Source organism: Labrus bergylta, chromosome 20, assembly GCF_963930695.1.
Source record: "Labrus bergylta chromosome 20, fLabBer1.1, whole genome shotgun sequence".
NCBI classification, from domain to species: Eukaryota; Metazoa; Chordata; class Actinopteri; order Labriformes; family Labridae; genus Labrus; species Labrus bergylta.
The window spans coordinates 2,022,055-2,041,492 of record NC_089214.1 but is presented as its reverse complement, the minus strand read 5'-3'; the positions used below and the strand labels follow the sequence as shown (position 1 = coordinate 2,041,492).

The 19,438-nt window shown below is 44.8% G+C and overlaps 1 protein-coding gene across 13 annotated transcripts in view; it reads left to right on the top strand.

Annotated features, from left to right (window-relative positions):
* si:ch211-285f17.1 (sickle tail protein homolog) overlaps positions 1–19,438 on the top strand; it is a 120,665-nt gene that overhangs the window by 95,128 nt on the left and 6,099 nt on the right. For 11 of the 13 annotated variants that reach the window (XM_065949001.1, XM_065948998.1, XM_065948994.1 and 8 more), the window contains 13 exons: positions 362–455; positions 4,989–5,860; positions 7,371–7,475; positions 8,021–8,097; positions 10,961–11,100; positions 11,236–11,411; positions 13,415–13,536; positions 14,360–14,507; positions 16,476–16,956; positions 17,116–17,317; positions 17,952–18,241; positions 18,335–18,496; positions 18,759–18,881. In XM_065949001.1, coding sequence (XP_065805073.1) covers positions 362–455; positions 4,989–5,860; positions 7,371–7,475; positions 8,021–8,097; positions 10,961–11,100; positions 11,236–11,411; positions 13,415–13,536; positions 14,360–14,507; positions 16,476–16,956; positions 17,116–17,317; positions 17,952–18,241; positions 18,335–18,496; positions 18,759–18,881 — 2,992 coding nt within the window. The remainder of the gene's footprint in view (positions 1–361; positions 456–4,988; positions 5,861–7,370; positions 7,476–8,020; positions 8,098–10,960; positions 11,101–11,235; positions 11,412–13,414; positions 13,537–14,359; positions 14,508–16,475; positions 16,957–17,115; positions 17,318–17,951; positions 18,242–18,334; positions 18,497–18,758; positions 18,882–19,438) is intronic. The other 2 variants (XM_065949000.1, XM_065948997.1) reach the window with 2 other exon arrangements.

The following is a 19,438-nucleotide window of genomic DNA, read 5'->3' as shown; positions in this document are numbered from 1 at the left end:
AGTGACTGATTCATTATCTGGGCTGTAAAAAAAAAAAAAAAGGTCTTGTGATCCTTGAAGGTTGGTACAGGTAACCAGGGTGCAACAGTGCAGTGAGAGAGTGACAGCAGCGAAAGAAAGAAGGATTTATTCTGCGTTGATGCAGTCGAGGCCACATTTCAAACAAAGTATTAGCCGATGTTTTTATAGACTTAAGAGATTTAGAGGAGATGTCAAACAGCAGAGGACAGGTAGAGCCTCCGTCAGGGTACGTGCCCTTGGCGGGGCTGCTGAAGAGATCCTGGCTCAGGCAGGATCGGCCGCTGTCAGACGGTGATATCTGGGCTGCTTTTTTACCCTGGGACACTTCTTCCCCTTACAGGAACATCACAGATCACTCCTGCCTGAAGGTCTACCACAAAGACCCGGCACAAGCCTTCAGCCACGGACCGAGACCGGCTAACGGCGACGCAAGGGTGAGTACTCACCACTGCACATGCAAACACAGAAGTGAAAGAAAAACATGAGAAGCTGCTGTAAGACAAGCAGACCTGTTGCAGATAGATCACCCCCGCCTCCGTTCGATTCCTGTTTGCACTTCAGGGGAAAGAATGTCCCCCCCCCCCCACTCGCTTTTCTTTAATCTGCTCCAGCGGGTGTGATATTGTTCTCTTGAGGGGCCTCCCCCCCCCCCCCCCCCCCCGCACACGCTGCTGCAGCTTCCTTAAGGGACAATCGCATTCAAATCTCTGGACTCTTTTCCTCGTTCAGTCTTCCTCCAGTATCAGCTCTAATCTCACTTGTTCTAAATCTCAGCATGTTTGTTTCCCTCCTGATGTAACAGACCCGCCCCCCCCCCCCCCCCCCCCCCCCCCCGCACCCACAGACGAGCTGTTTCCTCAAACATTTTTCCTTAAATCCTCTCTGCTTTAATCCCTCTGACCCTTTTTTTTTTTTTCCCCCTAACCCACTGCTCCTCTCCTCTCCGCCTGCTGCAGCACCATTGTGAGTGCTGCAAAAAAGAGTTACATTAACCCTCTGCTATAATCCTGTTTTTCACACACAGCATGTGTCATAGAGTGAAAACGATAACGGTGTAAGGAATGACGAGGCAGACATGATGATGGCTTTAGAGGTCTCTGTGCTGCAGAAAGTCTCTCTTTAGTCTCCGCAGGTGAAAGACGAGTTGCTGCGGCGGCTCTCAGTGGGTCCTTTAAGGGGACGTGAACAAAAGACATTTAAGTGAAAAGTTTCCCAAAAGTAGACAGAAAAAATGAAGTAAGAGTTTAATAGTACAAACAGTTTAAAAGGCACGGACGGTTACAACTCGGCATCAGGGGGGAAAAAAACTTTAATTGTGTTTGGACGTATTTTCAGGCCGATTTTAAAACTCCTGACACTCGATGAATCAGCAGGTTTGCAAAAAAGTGGGACAAATTCAGCAACTTCACGAGGGCTCTTATGTGCAAACATTGTGAAATCACGATATGAAGTGGAGATATGCAGAGAAAGATTGTTGTCATGAATAGTTCTGTCAATGTTTAACCAGGCAGCCATTGACACAGATACAAAGTCTAGACGACGTGTGTGTGTGTGTGTGTGTGTGTGTGTGTGTGTGTGTGTGTGTGTGTGTGTGTGTGTGTGTGTGTGTGTGTGTGTGTGTGTGTGTGTGTGTGTGTGTGTGTGTGTGTGTGTGTGTGTGTGTGTGTGTGTGTGTGTGTGTGTGGTGGCCCCCGGCTGGTTAATGCACACTTTCAGGATATTACTAGAGAAATACGTTCAATGAGTTTTGTTCTTTTTTTAGAATTTAATGGCGGGCTGAACTTTCCCAAAACACACAGAGACGAGCTGTGTCTCTGCAGCTGTGGGACTTTTAATAATGACACAGAAACCCTGGCACTCAAACCGAAAGGGCAAATACTACAACTAATGATCTGTACACCTGTTCAAACACTTTATCAGGGTGCGGGGGGGAGGGGGGGGGGATTCTTCACATCTGTTCGGGCTCTTGAGGATCCTCTTGTCCTGCAGGAATGCAGGCCACGCACCAGATTCAAAAACAAAGATCCACAGCTTCTTCTATTATTGATCAAAGCTTTCTGGCCTCACTGAGACGTCTCTGGTTATGAAAGCATTCGTCTTATTCATGTCAGGAACGATCTACAAATTCACCGATGCGTGACTCGATAGGGAGAATAAAGCAGCTGACTGTTTGAATAAAGAGGAATTTCCTAGAATTGAAATCCTCTCTTCAGTCATGTTTCATCAAATGAAAACACAGTGAAACATTTAGAAATATTAATCCGTGCTTATGAAAAGGGGATTCTGCCTGAAGCGCTGCTTTGTGTTTGTATTGAGTAGTCAATAGTGGCTGTCACAGATGATGTTATGTACACATCGCTGCGGGAGATATTTAGTAAACAGAGGTTCAATCGGTGTCTTAATCTCTGGTCTCCTCTCTTCAGGGCGATCCACTCACTGTTGGCATTCATCCTGAAATTAAAAAGTGAATGTTTGTTTTGTTCCACTTGTAATTATTTACTCCCATTTACTCCAGGCACACTGCAGGCAGTCTGTGCAGACACACACAGCTCTTCTGTATGAACATGGCAGCACACCTTCTCTCTCTTTATCGTCCTCTCCGGAAGCTCTGCAGTTTTGTTTTTGTTTTTTTTTTCAGTTTCCATCTCCGACACAGCAAGACATGTAGCCGACTTTATGCACCCCAACCAGACATAGATAAATAGATAGATAGATAGATAGAGAGATAGAGAGATAGATAAATACTTTATTGATCCCAAGGGAAATTCAAAGCATCCAGTAGCAGGTTACAAAGACGTGACATGAAACAAACATGACATTGTTACAAATTAACCACAAAACCAACGCCCTCCCCCCTCCTCCCATACATATATATTAACCTGAAAAAAAGATTTAAAGAATACCTCTAGATGAATCAAACTTAAACTGTGCAATTAAAAATAGACTTATACAAGAAATGTACATAACCCGTGCAGGGATAAAAGAATATGTGAGATTTAAACAAGAACCTATAAACAGTTGAGGGAAAAAATCTGTAATTAGACCTGAATATAAAAAATAAAAAAGTGTTGACATGCTGCCTCCATCATCGGACACTTAGGAGCACAAAAACAAGAGTCCACAAGTCAAAATTCAAACCAAATGTTTCTGAACGTGGCCTCCCGTCATCCTGGCATGCACGCTCATGTGTTTATTGTTCTACTGTTTTGTCTTAAAGCTGCAATTTATCATCATGTTACTAAAAAAAGCTGCAGCTGGATTTATAAAGTGGATTTATTCAAAGGATATTTTGAGTTCGGCTTGGCTTCCAGGGGTGTAACATCTGTTTGGGGTTGGACTAGTTTGCCCAAATTGTCCTTATAAGGCCGTGCTGGAATTGGCTTTGAAAGAGAGGGGCGACTTCTCTTTTCAGACGTGCGGGCACCTTGGAAAGAGAAGTCATTAGAGGTTTGATGATAGTCCACAGTGGCTCCGTGCGTCTTAGATTTCCTATTATGTGTTTTTTGTTGCTTGGTGAGACCTGTAGCTGCCGTATTAATGGGCTGTGTGTGCTTTCACTGCCAGCAAGCTTCTTTATTTTTCCTCCTTTGTTATCACAGCCAAGCCTCAGCCCTTTGTTACTGTACACTTTGAGTGGTTGTTGTTTTCCAACCCAACACACACACACACACACACACACACACATATTTTTATTCCCTTCACCTGGTGAAAATCCGTATCTGCACCGGGGCTAATATAAACAAAGATAACACTGAGAGAGCACAGTGTCAGAAACCTGTACCTGAAGTTTTTTTTGGAGGAACTTTGCATGAGGTTTTGTGACTTGTGTTCTTATGCAGGCGTAACCTATGAGTCATACCTCGGAGGAACAATAGGTTGTTTGTCTGACAGGATAGAAGGTAAGACAGGAAGACAGATAGATTGGATTCATCCCTTCGTGTGAAACTCCTCAGCACATCACAAACTTGTTCAGGTTATATCCCTGCTTGTTAGCTCAGAGAATAGTTTTCTTAGCCGATATTGAACTTGAGCTTTGATTAAAGAAAACTCACAATATGTTGGTAACACTTGTACACATGTAGATATTAAGCATGCTAACCTCCACTCTGATCCTGTATTTGATCATGTCTATAAACCCCTCTATTTCAGCCCTGCTCAGAACAGGCTGTTTCTGTGTCTGTACCTTTAAATATGTAAATGAGCGGTGTCTGACCACGCCCCCTCTCTGGAAGGGCTTGGGTGTACTCGGTCTTTCTCGCTCCATGTCCTATTGTTTACGGTGAGAAGGCAGACTCAGAGGGCAGAACAAACACCTAGCTGTGGGAGTGTCACCCACCTGGGGGAGGGGCTACTGCCCTTTGTGATGTCATGAAGGGAAAATCTCAAAAACGGCCTGTGACACAAGGGCTAGAGACACATATGTAAAGTGGATTTGACCTTTAATTGTCATACAGTCATTTGAAAAGTGTTAATGTTAAGATATTAGAACATTCTCCTTTAATGCTCCTTTGATGGGTGGTCCCTCTAAAGAACAGTAATGCAGACAAGCTCACTATAGATCTTTTTGCAAATGATGCAGCTACTTTCCGACCCTTGAGCTAAACGTGTTCTTCTTTTCAGAAAGCTCTAACACACAGGATTCAAATTGAAATGCTGCTCCGTGTACAGTCGCCTTTGCAAGAAACCATTAACCGGCTTCTGGAAAAAACTGCTGACAGTATTTCCTTTTCCCTGGAAAAACAGTGGTGTAAACTGAGTGAGATGGATGTTTTTTGTTTCAAGGGCAGCTTCAGTCCAGACGTAAAAAGTTATATTGAAAATAAACGCTGGCTGAAGCTCTCGGGCGCTGAGATTTATTGACCGATCCTTAATTGGATTTCTTTTCTCGACTCTTTTATGCATTTTGTGAAGTGAAAACTACAACAATGTTCATGCAGTAATATGCTTTTGTCCTTTTTTTTTTACAGATGCACAGCGAGATGGTACATGCGGCCCGTGATGGACCCCACCCTCTGAGACAGCCCCCCATGGGTCCGCCACCTCACCCCATGCAGGGCGCCCTACCGCCCTCCCCCCACTCCATGCCCCCGTCCCCTTCTAGGATTCCATTCGGCCCACGGCAGGGCTCCATACCCGGCAACGCCACTATCCCGCGGGAACGGCTGGCTAACGCTAACCCGCCGGCTCGCTCCATCTCGCCGTGTCCCAGCGCCATCCTGGAGAGGCGGGACGTCAAGCCGGATGAGGACGTGGGGGGTAAAAGCCACAGTCTCGCCAGGGGGAACGAGGGCTTGTATGCAGACCCGTACCTGCTCCAAGAGGGGAGGATGAACATGGCGTCCGCCCACGGGCCGCACCCCAACCCCGGGCTAGACGGTCCAGAACTAATGGGGGGGTTTCACCGCGCCTCCATTCGCTCCACAAGCAGTTACGGGGGTCCGAGCCCCTCGGACACTATGGATCATCCGACTCTGTACAGGCAGAAATCCAGAAACAGCCAGTTGCCTACTTTGGGCTCCAAGACTCCTCCCCCATCCCCTCACAGGATGGCTGAAGTACGCATGATTGACATCCATGGCGGGCCTCCTCATGGCGGACCTCCTCATGGCGGTCCACCTCATGGCGTTCCACCTCATGGCGTTCCTCCTCATGGTGGGCCTCCTCATGGCGTTCCACCTCATGGCGTTCCCATTGAGAGAAACTCACCTGTGCGCCAGTCCTACAGGAAGGACGACGGGACGGGGACCAAGCCCCGCAGCAACATGGGATCACCTGTAGTTGCAGATCTTCAGGGTCACCTTCAGGGTCCAATCCCACCTGCTGTTGACCCTCAGACACGGTAAGATAAGCACCTTGGGGGGCCGGAGGTTACACATAAAGAAGGGGCTGGTGGGGTAGTTCAAATTAGAAATAAGGTTTTTTGCATGGGAGCATGGACTAACTCTGCATCCCAGTTTCACCCTAACCATGAACTGCTGGTTTCCAATCCCCTGGTTCTGACTCTTAATTCATCACCCATGAATGAAGGCGACACAGTAACCCCCCTCCTCACTGTCTCGAGCATCCAGATGTGCACACAGCAGAATAATAACTCACATGATTATGCATCCGTTTTGGTTTGTTTGAACAACAGATTCCTGTTATCTGACCTTTATTTTCACAGTCCTTATCCAAACCTCGGAGCGTCCAGTGTTAGTTATTGTAGCGTTGTTTTAGACCCAGACAAAGTCCCCACCAACAAAACACGCTGATACCTGCAGACCCCCTTTTTAAAACCCACTCTTTGTTTTTCCATTAGTCTGCAACAGTTGTTATAAAAACAAATCCCCATGTAGAGTTTCGTTTTTTTTTTTAATTCAGTTTCGGGTAATCCATCAGAGATTTTTTTGGTTCTTGGTTTCAGTTTGCCCCACTCTGACTGAGAGAACACAAACATGGAAAGAGAGCTGGGGGGTGGGTGGGGGGGGGGGGGGGGGGTATTCTTGTCACTTAACAGGGCCAACATGCTTTTATTAAAACAGGAGGTCAAAGGGCCTACAGGGAACCTCAGAAAACCAAAGACAATATTGACCATGCTGTAGAAGTATTTAAAAATGGTCCAATCAGTCCTAGAGATCAGGTCGGACCACCTGGGCAGCCAAGACCCCCCCCCCCCCCCATGAGAAACCCAAGGGGGGAAGTACTGTACTTAGCTTTCCAAAATAAACTCGGTCCCAACACTCAGCACTCTTCAGCTGTCATAGAATGTATTCCTTTAAAAATATACTTCACCACCGAGGTCAGGCATTGGTGATTGTTGTGTCTATCCATTGTCTCTATAGTTCAGTTAAAACCAGGGGGCCGTGTCCTCAGCTGACCCCCCCCACATCTTTTTCCTCAATATAAATCATGACATCTGAGAACAAAAGCCGTTCTCTTTTTCCAAACCTCAAGGCCCCAACCGAGCCATCTCAGTGTTAAGGTTCCGCTGTTCAGCCGCCTGGTGTTTGGGCCGTCTTCTGCTCTGAGAGGTGACACACTTTAGTGAACAATAGACTTGATAACCTCAGAGTTCTTTTCTGGTTCGAGTCGTCCATCTTGTTCATTCCTGTGGGACTCAACGACTGAGTCAAGTGCGACAGCTTTGTTGTAATTCTGAAACAATTGATTTGAGTCAACATTACAAATCAATTTGCTAATTATTTCCCCCTGTGTAAGCCCATAAAGCAAACCGTAGATTCATGGTCAGGTAATTAAAAAAACAATTGATTATCCAGTTTTGATTCTGGGCTCATTTTGCTCTCGTTGGCAGCTGTGATAATCCACTCGGCCTCAGTGTTGAAAGTAGAATTTTCTGATGTTTTCTACAGAGAGCGAATGAAGGCTATGGAGCAACAGATTGCCAGCTTGACTGGTCTTGTTCAGCATGCACTTTTAAAGGGGCCAAACACTAGTGGCAGCAAGGAGCCTCCAAGGTAAGCAATCACAGCAGAGGACAGAGTGAGGCATCAGGGGAAATAGAGTTTAAAAATGAGAAGCTTGGCCAGAGTGAGAAAAGATAAAGTGTCCCGTCTACAATGGGCACATCAAACAGGTTTTTAAAAGCATCTGATGGAGAGGAAATAGGTCTGACTGTGAATCTGATATTAAAGTAATTTTTCTTTTTTGATAAACGGCCACTGAGTGGTTTTTTTTACCTGGCTGCATTCCAACTCTCTGCACCTTGGTCTGCTCTGTTACGACCCTGTATGTTAATGTTTGCTTGACAGTTAGACTCAAAGGTCTGTTTCTGCAGTGAGTGTGTTTTTCCCGCCATGTTATACTGAGCACTGGTGGATTTTCTTTTTTTTTTTAACTCCATTAACATCATCTTAACCTCTCTGGTTTGTCAGTCTTTCCCCATCACACTATGTTGTAACATGTTTGTTGATACTAATACTAACCTTTAAGTACAAAGTGCTCCATGATGCTGCTTCCACAATCAAAACTCCTCTTCAGAGTTTTTTTTTTCTGGCTGCAGCGAGAGACCACCGAAGACGTCATCTCCAGCTCACAGCGCTCACAGCGCTCACAGCACACACAGCGCTCACAGCTCAGGTTAGTATCACTGTAATCCTGCTCCATGTCATTACTTTTTCTTCTGTTTTTTTTTTTTTTCTAGACAGGAGTTTTAGCGCCATTATGTCTTGTGCAGACAAGCCCACACATCAGCGTCAGTCAACAGTCTGCAATGAGAATCAGGGCTAGAGGGGGAAACAAAGTCAGGCTTCTTTGCTTGTCATCGGTTCATATTCCCTTACAGTGCCCCCCCCCCCTCCCCGATACATTGAGTTTAATAAGAGATAAGAGACACAGACCAGCAGGGCTAACACAAGCAGCACTCCTTGCAATACAAGTGTGCAATATTAACCTTAAAAACAAAATAACAGTGTAATTATATAATGTGAAAAATATGTGTGCAATAACTTCAGGTGCAATAAGAGATGTAGAAAGTAGAGACAAGAAAACATATTTATATTTTCATTTCATTGTACAGTGTTCCCCTTGTTATTTTTTGAATTATATCTTTGCTTTAATACAGTGTATAGCTTCTGTACAATTTTTTACATTTACTTAGCTGTTACTACAACTTATTTATTTATTTTATTTGTAGTTTTTTTCTTATAATGCTATTCTATTTTATAGATAATTTAAAATGTTTTGTAGAAGGACTCAGGGAGAAACGCACAAAAATCCCAATGTACCTGTACTGTCCTGTACCTGTGCAAATGGCAATAAACATCTATTCTATTCTATTCCTTAAATCAAGATGTTTTGCCAGGACTATTCAGCGATTCAGTCTCAGCTTTAGTGGCCAGATTTGTGTCGTGATAATAAAGATCTGCCACCTCGCCAGCGGCAGAAAAAAAAAAACAACACACAACACAGTTCATCTGTCTTGAGAGCTAATCTCATGTCGAGCTCGTGTAGCTTTTTCCGAGGGATTTACTTGTCATGTTACACTTCAGTGAACCTACAAAACATCAGAAATGTTACAGCCACATCAAACATGAGAAGTTTTTTTTTTTTCTTTTCCCACCGTCCCTGAAAGTGCTTCTTCATCACTGTCACCGCACAGCCTGCACGTCTTTCTGATGGACGACGAGTTCCCCCCGAGGCCTGAAACACAAACACAAGTGTACACTATAACCTGTACTTCAGGTCCAGGCAGCTGTCAGGCAGTGTGTGAGGGACAAGAGGTGTTTGGATTAGAAAGACAAAAATTTGACCTTTTTACTGCCTCAACGGAGGGTGAGTCTCTGCAAAGAGAGAGAGGACAACATTCCCGGAGCTTTTGTGTCGCGCACAAGCAGTGACACAACTTTCCATAATGAGCACCTTTTATCTGAGGTTAAAAAAAGGTCAAAACAAACTTATTATCTCTGCATTTCTTGTGGTATCTTGTGGTATATCTAAAACCATGGATGTGTCTTTGATATTTCTTTTTGTGCTGCTCACAGCTCTAAAAAAAATTCAATGTGACAAATCAAAACACGTCCTTTCATACCTTGGATCTACCTACGACTAAGAAAGTAGTCCCTCAAACTTGTGTTGTATTCAAGACCACGCTAACAGAGACCAAGACATACCCGAGATACCAGAGTACTCCGAGGCCGAGACATTTAGGGAACGAGACCGAGTCAAGATAAAGACCATAAAATATCTCTGAAAATGTATCATCTTGTGTGCAGGGGGTCGTGTCACTCGCTTAGACCATAACACGGGGAAGACTGTGGTTAAAACCAGGGTGATAAAAATGAAATTATGAATTAATTTAAGTTATTTGTTGTTTTACAAAGAGGCGTTTTTTTTCTAATCAAAGTGATGACGTGGAAAATAGCCGATCAGTGGTGGACTTCAATTAATATTCAGAGTCCGCCCAGTCTGAGACCGAGACAAGACCGAGTAAAAGTGCTTTAGATTCCGAGATGAGGCCGAGTCCATCGAAAAGTGTTGTCGAGACCAAGACCGGTTTCGACCATTACAACACTACTTCAGACTCAACCCGCTCTGAGGAACCAAAGATTGGATCTGTTTATGAAACAATATGAAATGATCTTCAGGCTCCCTCAGATCAGCTTCCTCTGTATTCCGGTGTTTAAAGTGAAAAAAACTCAGGCTGGGCTTTTGGAGGGATTGAATTAAATTATTATTGCTGTCAACGCGTGTGTAGGTACTCTCACCCAGACAACAAATAAAAAGCTCCTTTGGTTGCCATGGTTGCCACCACTTTCCCTCCGTCTCCAGCGGTGACTTAAATGCCAAAACCACCTGACAGACGTTTCAGACCGGCAGCAGCTGCCATTATAATTATATTTATATATGTATATGTATATTATAGATATATATATATCTATGTATATATACATATGTTCATTTTGTGCAGGTGAAACGACAGCCATGGAGAGTTCATCAGGAATATTAAATCAGAGCAGGGTGTTGGTGTGAAGGATTCATGTGCAGTGATTTACACTCTTAAGTGATCATTGATCTCGTAGTTCAGACATGCTTGGAACAGAATGATCATTCAAAAATATATGTATCATGTACGTCAGTGGTTCCCAAAGTGGGGGTCGCGAGATGCCTTCCATAAAAAATAAAAAATAATAATTTAAAAGTGCATAAGTATATCTTTTTACCCATTTTTGTAAATATACAAAAAGTAGTCCAATGTCATATAAGACGTAGTATCATTAAGTGAAATGGAAATTTAATTAATGTGTACATTTTTTATAGTTTTTAGGCTGTTGTATTATTTTGTGTTACTAGTTTTTTTGATAGGTTTATTAGTGTGTGTACCTAACTAACCACCTTAAAGAACAGTGGGGGGTCCCCCGTTTCTGTCACCCTTCTTTTGTTTTACCCTTATATTAGTTTTCAAATGAATGCTATAATTAGATTTCTCCTCGACCATATTCAGGTGGTTCTCCCGTCATGGCTGCCAAGAGAAGTGCGGCCCCGTCAGACAATCGCTCAGCTCCTTTAAAAGTCAACCTCCTGCAGTTCAGGAAGAATGTCTCCGACCTCAGGATGCAGCTCCATCAGATGAGACAGCAGCAGGTAAAGACCGACTTCTCTCCTTTTGTTGAGAGAGTTCATCTTCAGTGTGTTAGTATCTAAAAGCTCAACTCCTCCTCTTATATCTCTTTCCTCTACTCTGTGTGTGTGTGTGTGTGTGTGTGTGTGTGTGTGCAGCTCCAGAACCAGGAGGCGCTGCGAGTCCAGCTGAAGCGGGCCGAGCAGGAAATCAGTGTTAAACTTGCCGAGGCCATGCGGGGTCTGGAGGACCCGGTGCAGAGGCAGAGGGCTTTGGTAGAAGAGGACAGGCACAAGTACTTGGGCCTGGAGGAGCGTGTTCTCACACAGCTCGGGTAAGATGAACACACACACACACACACACACACACACACACACACCTTCATAACAGTGTTAAATAAATGAACTTTTTTGCATTTATTACTGAATGTTGTCCTGATGGATTTTGACTGAGAGTTTTGCACAAGATGGTTTTAGTACACACCATGCAGCTCCACTTCCATGAACACAAAACCCCTGTAAGGTTTCATTTTTTTTTTTATCAGCTCCTCACCTGTGCTATTCACTTATGGACTCTTTGACAAGCCAACGCCCTTCAAATTACAGCTCGCAGGTTCATACAGGCAAGCAGCGCCCAGCCTCTCAGAAACAGCAGACTCCAAACAATGGACACAACTATGGTGCTAAACTTCTCGCTCCCCTGCTCTTATTTTAATTCCCCCCTTGCCTCTACTTCCAACAGGGAGCAGTAATTGAATCCTTTTATTTGGATGTGAACGGGCAAGGTCAAACAGCGTCGTCTTAATAAACACGACCGTAGCGGCTCCTGCAGACAGGGGAATGAACAGACAGGAAGTCAGTGGATTTAGCTCCCTGTTAGCCTTGGTTTCCAGCCAGTTAGTGAGTCAGCAAAGCTACGGCTGCCGACACTTTAAATAAGGCTTTGTAATTAGGGCAGCTTGGCTTTAAGACCAGTGGGAGAATGTGGTGTGAAAACCGCCCCCCCCCCATCTCAGGGGGGGAGAACTGAATCTATCACGACCCATTAGAGCACATTTTGTAAGATTGTTCAACTCTGCTGCAAAAACAAAAAAAGGCTCAGAACTCCCAAGTTTAGTGTAAATGTGGGACCTTGTGTAGTAGTTTGTTTTGCAATCCAAGACAGCAGGGCTATAAAAACTTGGCAAAGAAATCAAAAACATTCAGGGAGTCCTAATGATGGCGTCCACAGAGAGGAAAGATAAAGTTGTGTTTGTGCAAAGTAGTGTGCAGAAAACATCTCCGTTCATCACAAGTGCTTCTGTACTCAAGCTAATATAAAATAAACAAAGATAGACATGACATACAAATATGTGTAATAAAGAACTGTGTACTTGTGCTGCAATATGCATGTGTGACACTATATCTTAGGTTTAAAATGTTGTTAATTTACTGCTCTGTGTGTCTTTGAATTGTCCCCCGGGGACAAATAAAGTTTTTTGAATTTGTATTGAAAGTGCTTTGAGTAGTCAGAAGACAATAAAAGTGCTATATACTGTAAGTTAGAGTTTATCATTTAGATCCAACACTGTACGTTTAACTTGACAACAGTTACGATGAGTTATGACATCTCAGAGTAAACGCTCTAAAGGCTGCATCGTTGACACACAGAGATAACCGCTCTGTTGACGCTCTGTTTTTGTCCGTTTGAGGCTCAATAAAACAGCAAATCTCTTTTCCTGTGTTCTCAGTCGGACTCTCCCGTCATCGCTCTGATTTTTTCCGACACAGCCGTGGCACTTAACACCCTGTCTCCTTATTACCTTCCCTGCTCCCTTTAGGGAAAGTCCTCCAAAGGAGTGTTTTCTCAAGGGGTCCCCTCTCATGCAATCCAACTCTGCACACAATGTTATCATTCAGCACATTTCCCTGCAGAGCTGCCATTTTTCTTGAGCACTTGGATAGGAGCGAGGAAGTCTTTTGTTTTGTTTTTTGTCCATTAAAAAGTCTGCAGCGAGTGTGTGGACTTGTGTCATTCTGGGATCAGGCCGTGCTCGACACTGAGGGTGGATGAGTGGATTGCATGGAAGAAATGTTTCTTGTCAGTGTTAATCCTCATTTAAATGTGATCTTATTGTTCTTTGTGTGTGTGTGTGTGTGTTGTGACCTGAAGTCTGTTCTCACCCTGGTCAGACATCACTGTGTGGTCTTTCAGATAAATGACAGAGTTCTGCCCCCTGGTGTTTGTAAGGAGTAAATATCAGAGCCTTTTAAGATACATTCCAGTATAACAGAAAGAAATAGATATTCAGGGTTGCTCATCTTAAACTGTGTGTGTGTGTTCTGTGTGTCCCTGCAGGGATCTGGAGCAGTATGTCGGCTCTCTGCACAAAGACTCACACAGAGTCGTGACCCTGAAGGATGTGGAGGAGGGCGCCATGACTCTGAGGAAGGTTGGAGAATCTCTGGCAGGGCTCAAAGGTGAGAAAACAAACAAACGTCTCGACACTAGAGACACAACGATGAAGTGAAATACTTCAAATGATGTTTTTATGAACCACTTTGCCAGTTTTTACTTACACAGTTTCACAGTTGGATCCTATCACACTGCTGTTAGGATGATAAAGTTGATCAGTTGTATTTTTAATCAGTATGTAACTCTGACACCTAGTGTTTAAAATGGGTACTGCAGTCTAAATTCAAAACATCATAGAGAGCTCCCCCCCCCCCCTCTCTAGAGATGCTCACTCAGGTCACCATGTGGTGGACTCTGAAGCTTCAGTGTTTATCCAGCTCTGCATGGGTCTGTAAACCTTTCTGTGTTCTAACCTCTCTCCATTTTTCAAAAGCATCTCCAATATTGATCCTAGTTTGAGCACGTTTCTGCTCGTGGAGCTTATTAGAAACATGCAGAGGCTTTTTAGGTCGGGTACAATCACTTCTATCTGAACCACTTCTCTTGACCGCTTCCATCGCTGCAACACCTGTTGACCTGATAACTGCTCTCATATCTGACAAACTGAGGGGTGTCAAAAAACGGCCGTGTGGGGGGGTCGCCTTAAAACCGCCTACCTTCTCTGGTCCAAACAAATCCAGAGCAGTCAGGACTCTGAGACTTTTGTACAGGATTAGGAAACATTAAAGGCAGCTATTAAATAGAGAGAAGAAGATGGTATGCCACAAAATCGTTATTAAATCACAACGTTTTCGACCAGAGCATCATTTTTAATTGTAATTAAATAATAACTCTGAAATCTAAATGAAAAGATAGATTGATCAACAATTAACCTCTGTGTGTTTTCAGGAGAGTTCCCAGCCCTCCAAACCAGAATGCGGTCCGTGCTCAGGGTGGAAGTGGAAGCGGTAAAGTTTCTGAAGGAGGAGCCTCATAAACTGGACAGCATGCTGAAAAGGGTCAAGAGCCTGACGGACTCACTCAGCGGCCTCAGAAGGTACGGGGAAAGATGGAGGAAGAATGTCAGTGGAGAGATAAAAGTATGAGTCTAGAGAAGAGACGCTGGGGGTGTGAGGGGCCGAGAGCGAGAGCGGGGGGGGGGGGGATGGAAGATGAAAACAAAAAAGCGGAGCTCGGTGGAGCTCATCACATGGGGGCTGTGATGTGGGAGATTGCACTGTTTGATTATACCGGCCCGGCTGGCCTTCATCCCATCCAAGAGGTCATTTCTGTGTGGACTGAGAAGTGTGTTGATGTACTTCCATCGACTTCGCTCAACCGAATAAGTGAATTAATTCAGTGGACAGTGCGGCGCCTCATTTCCATTTTAATATGTCACAGATACAGAACTCCTGCTCGAGTTCTTCTCACTCTCAGCCCAGACAACATGGAGTCACTCAGTCACCAAACCAGAGAGCGTTGACTTCTTGCTTTGGATGGAGATTAACCCGTCACATAAGAATGTATCACAGTCAGTTTGGAGGCTTTCTAAAATGCACTGACCGTGACTGTTTATAAGAACCAAAGGGAACTGATTTGAAGTCATTTATCACAAACAATAAAAAGGCTTCCCAGAGGATGTCACTTCAGTGATCGTTAACAAAATGGAATTTAAGTAACCAGTCTCGTCAGCATTACTGTGTCATCTCGACAGCCTTTTACATCTCAGGGAAACTTGCACATAAAGTTTTAATAGCTCTCTTTTGAAATGTGTATGAGCCTGTGTGTGCGTGCATGACTGCTGGATTCGTATTTTTACTGTTGCCATCACCTGCCCAGCAACAACAGATGGAAATGAGTTAGCTAGTTAAATCTGGTACGAAGCATCTCTTCTTTTCTGAGACTAATGGTTTTTTGGGGGGTTTTTTTGCGCTCTGTCCCTGATTCAAATAAATTAAATTAACCTAAATGTCGACAAATTCCCAAACATTTAACTCCAGATCCTCCTACCAGGAAAATTACCATATTTCAATGTGTGGTCTAGAAATGCTGGATAGATTCAGATTCAGATTAAGACGATTTTATTAATCCCAGGAGGGCGATTCAGTTCCACAGCCTGCCGAGTCGTTAAAAGAAGTCAAGACAACATAAAGGAACCAAACGAAGTCACAGCAGCATTCAGACAATTTCATTCAACAGACAAACAGGTCGCCAAATGAGAAGCCAGAGCAAGACAAACACCGCCAGAAATGTATTCAATACTGTACATAACAGGCTGCTTGGTCGCACACTGTGGAGCGCCGCCGTGCTTCACTCACAGCTCAGGTTGGATTTGAGATGACGCACAGCTAACCTGCAGGCTGGGGATAAGTAGTTCAGGCTTCCACATTTTTACTGTGCTCTCATGAGGTTCTCAGTAAAGTCCTGAAAGACAAAAGTTGTATGGGAACATTTGTTACTTGGACTTTTATTTTTTGGGGTTTATGTAATTTTTTGATCCAGCAGATGTCGCCCTTGAGCACCAGCATGAAACCAGAACAACTTGCGCTGCATTGTTGTGTTAGCGTGCTAATGCTAGCGATCTTTATTATGCTGGTATCTTCACACTGCATGTAAATTTACCTGAAATGAGCGTGATCTAGAAACACAGTTAAGCAGTGAGTACAGTATGTTATTCTTCTTTTCTCTAGTCCCTCAATTAAACAACTTTTATACACGAGGGGAGGAGTCAGCCGGCCGTCCTGGCGATGTAAACAAAGTGAAGATAGGACTCTGAAAACTCTGAAAACATCACAGACAGTGGGACTCGGGTGTTACACCCATTGTAGACAGTCATGACTCACAGAGTTATTTTAGAGGATATACTTGATTTCTACATTTAAGTGTGAAAAATCACAAATAAAGCCTTTAAAGTGTTTACATTGGTGTTGACCAATCACATGGACTGTGAATATTATTTTTCAGTCTTTCTGTTTCCTCGTAGCGTCACATTTGAAGCTTTATCTTTTTTCCTTCCTCTTCACAGATGTGCTTCAGAGAACGCACAGAAGGGACCCGATCCCTCCGCTAATGTCCCGGTGGAGAACATTCCCTCAGTAGCACTAGCAGCCCCTGCAGGAGCAGCCCCTGCATCCCCGGTGCCGCCTGGCTCCACATCGGCCCCGCTGGAGCCCCAGACCTCCACCATCAGATCGGAGGTGATGCCTTCCTCTCCCGTGGTCATCCATCATGTCCAGAGCTCCCCGGTCCACATGCAGCAGTCCCAGCAGTCTGCGGCCTTGGCATCTCAGCCCAGTCCCCCGCTTACCCCGAGTCCCAAACCTGGCAACAGTCAAGGCCGGGATTCCCCCAAGGGGTCGACCTCGGATCCACCGAGTCCTGCACGTCTGAAGAAGACACAAGGGAACCCGGTGAATAACGGAAATGGCACCACAAGCCAAGGTCTGATCATCGAGGAGCTCCAGAACAGTCAGGACAAGAGCAAGAACAGAGCCATGTCCATACAGGTCAGTTTCATCACTTTGGAGTCAGCGTTTGGTCTTGATTGTGCCATATTTAGTTTTGTTATTAGCATGTGTCTTTTAAAACGTATTGCATGTTTCATAAGACTAAAATCAGAGAAGGTGTTAAACACGTTCCCCCTCTCTCTCGTACCCTTCCTGTAGGCAGCAGAAAAGGAGTGGCAGGAAAGGAGGCAGAACATGGGTCACTATGATGGAAAGGAGTTTGAGAAGATCCTACAGGAGGCCCAAGCGAACATGATGAAGGGGATCCCCAGCCTGGAGGTGGAAGAAAACCCGACAGTGCCCCCTGTGGCCACTGGAGAACAAACTGAAATCAAAATCAACCCAGTGGAGACGCAGTCAGGTACAAATCTAACACAAACAAAATGCAAATTAAAGTTATACTTCACCTGTTGAAACATGAATCTGTGTTGACATTGGGTCATATATGCAGAAATGTGAAATACATTTTGAAGTTGGAGCCTTCTTGGCCAAGAAAAGACAGAAAGTGTCTTTTTGGCTCATGTAGATGAAAGACACCAAATCCCAGAATGCACAGCACCGCAGGCCACTCCCACTAAGGTCCGAATCAGAATCAGAAAGACTTTAGATGTTAGCATAGCTTCCCAGCAATATGGTGGACGTTACGTTTCGATTCTGGGAGTGAGGTCCCACCCACTGATCTGTGATTGGTCTGTAGCTTCAGTGGTCGAAAATATGAGGAACTAGCGTTGTAGTTTCAACCCCGCTAACCGCAACAGCTTCCAGTGATGCAAAATGCAGATATTTGCGTCACTGGAAGCTCCTTTTCAGACTCAGAAATACAAAGATTTCACATCTCAGGGGGAAATGAGGGCGGGATGCACGAGCATTCAAAAATACTACCAGGTTTCTAATGATACAAAGATTAATGCTAATGGGTGAAGTATCCCTTTAAGTAGAGTGAATACAGTTCATTGTTTTAGCATATAGCTTACTGTAGTTTATTTCTTTGGCAGGGGAGGCCCAGTCTGAGCCCCCCCCTGACAAAGCAGTCAAGAAGGCGCCTGAGAAACTCCCAAAGCCTGTGCTGGAGAAACCTGCCAAACCTGCACTCGAGAGACCCTCCAAGACCGCCATGAAGCCACCTCCCACCGACACTTTGAACAAGCAGGGGTCTGAAAAGGCCAGCAAGTCCCCACCGCCGCCTCCTCCAAGGAAGACCTTCAACAGCTCCAGCTCAGGCATGACCACCACCCGCTCCGGTGAGGTGGTCTTCACAAGCAGGAAGGAGTCCGTCTCGGCCCAGGTCAGTTGGTTCTGATAAAAAAGGGTTTTTGCTGTGTTTGTGTCGCGGTCTGCAGCTTGTCTAAATAATTTCCCCTCGCGTGATTTCAAACAGGAGGCCGAAGAGGAAGCTCCACCTCCGCCTCCATCTCCCCAATCCAAGCCCGCCAAGGTTCCACCGGAGACCAAGCCGAAGCCGGCCACCCCGCCCCCCGTCACTGCTTCTGTCACCGCAGAAGAGGAGGACGAAGGGGACAAGATCATGGCAGAGCTTCAGGTTAGATATACACCACAGCACTCACACACATTCAGCTACTCTCATAAGGTGTAACGCCTTGCTGGAATTTTCTGCATTTTCTGGGAGTGGTGTGATTTTCTTCTGATGGTGGCTTACTTTCCTGATATCTCACTGCCGGCTGAGATCATGATTATGAATCTTAACTCTTGGGGGGGGTATACAGGTGAAGACACTCAAACTTCTTCCCTCCTCAAAAATCCTTGTCCCCCATTTCCCCCTTCACTTCTTCCCCACTCTTCAGGTTTTCCAGAAGTGCACAGTTAAGGATGTAGGGGTGAAAAATGTCTCAGAGCCCACCGCTCGAATTGAACCGCAAATCAGAGAGCTAAGACCGGGGGCCTTAATGCCCCTCAAAGAGAAAAAGGTAAAATATCGCATCGCCTTGCAGCTACCCAGCTAACCGCCTGCCTCTGCCGACTGTCTGAAACAATCAATGGCTGCGTCTTAACCCCCCTTAAAAACCACCTCTGCACCCCTTTGCTTTTGGCTCGAGAGAAACCTGTAACAGCTGCCCTCCAAAAAAAAAGCTCCTTTCCTTGCTGCCTCCGTTTCCTTCCCTTCTTGTGATTCTGCTGGATATCACAACTTGAGTGTTTCAGGATTAAGTCTGCATAAAATGAAAGTCTCTGAAAAAGATGCTGTGTCTTTTTTTGTGTGTCTGGACCAGACGATGCTGTGTTTTGCTACTGGTTTTAGTTTTTTCCTTGTCCTTTTTCTCCAAACCAATAAAGACCTGGCTGCGCTGTATTCTACAGACAATCCAATCGTCTTCTGTCTTTCTTCATTAAAGTCTTCATGCTAAGTATTTCCTTTCATGATTGAAACTTAAAAAGGAACAACACAGTTCTAGTAGACGCCTGTTTTTGCAGACTTGGTTCACTAGAGGTCAGTCTGGCCACTTTTGCATGCCACTCTCCAACT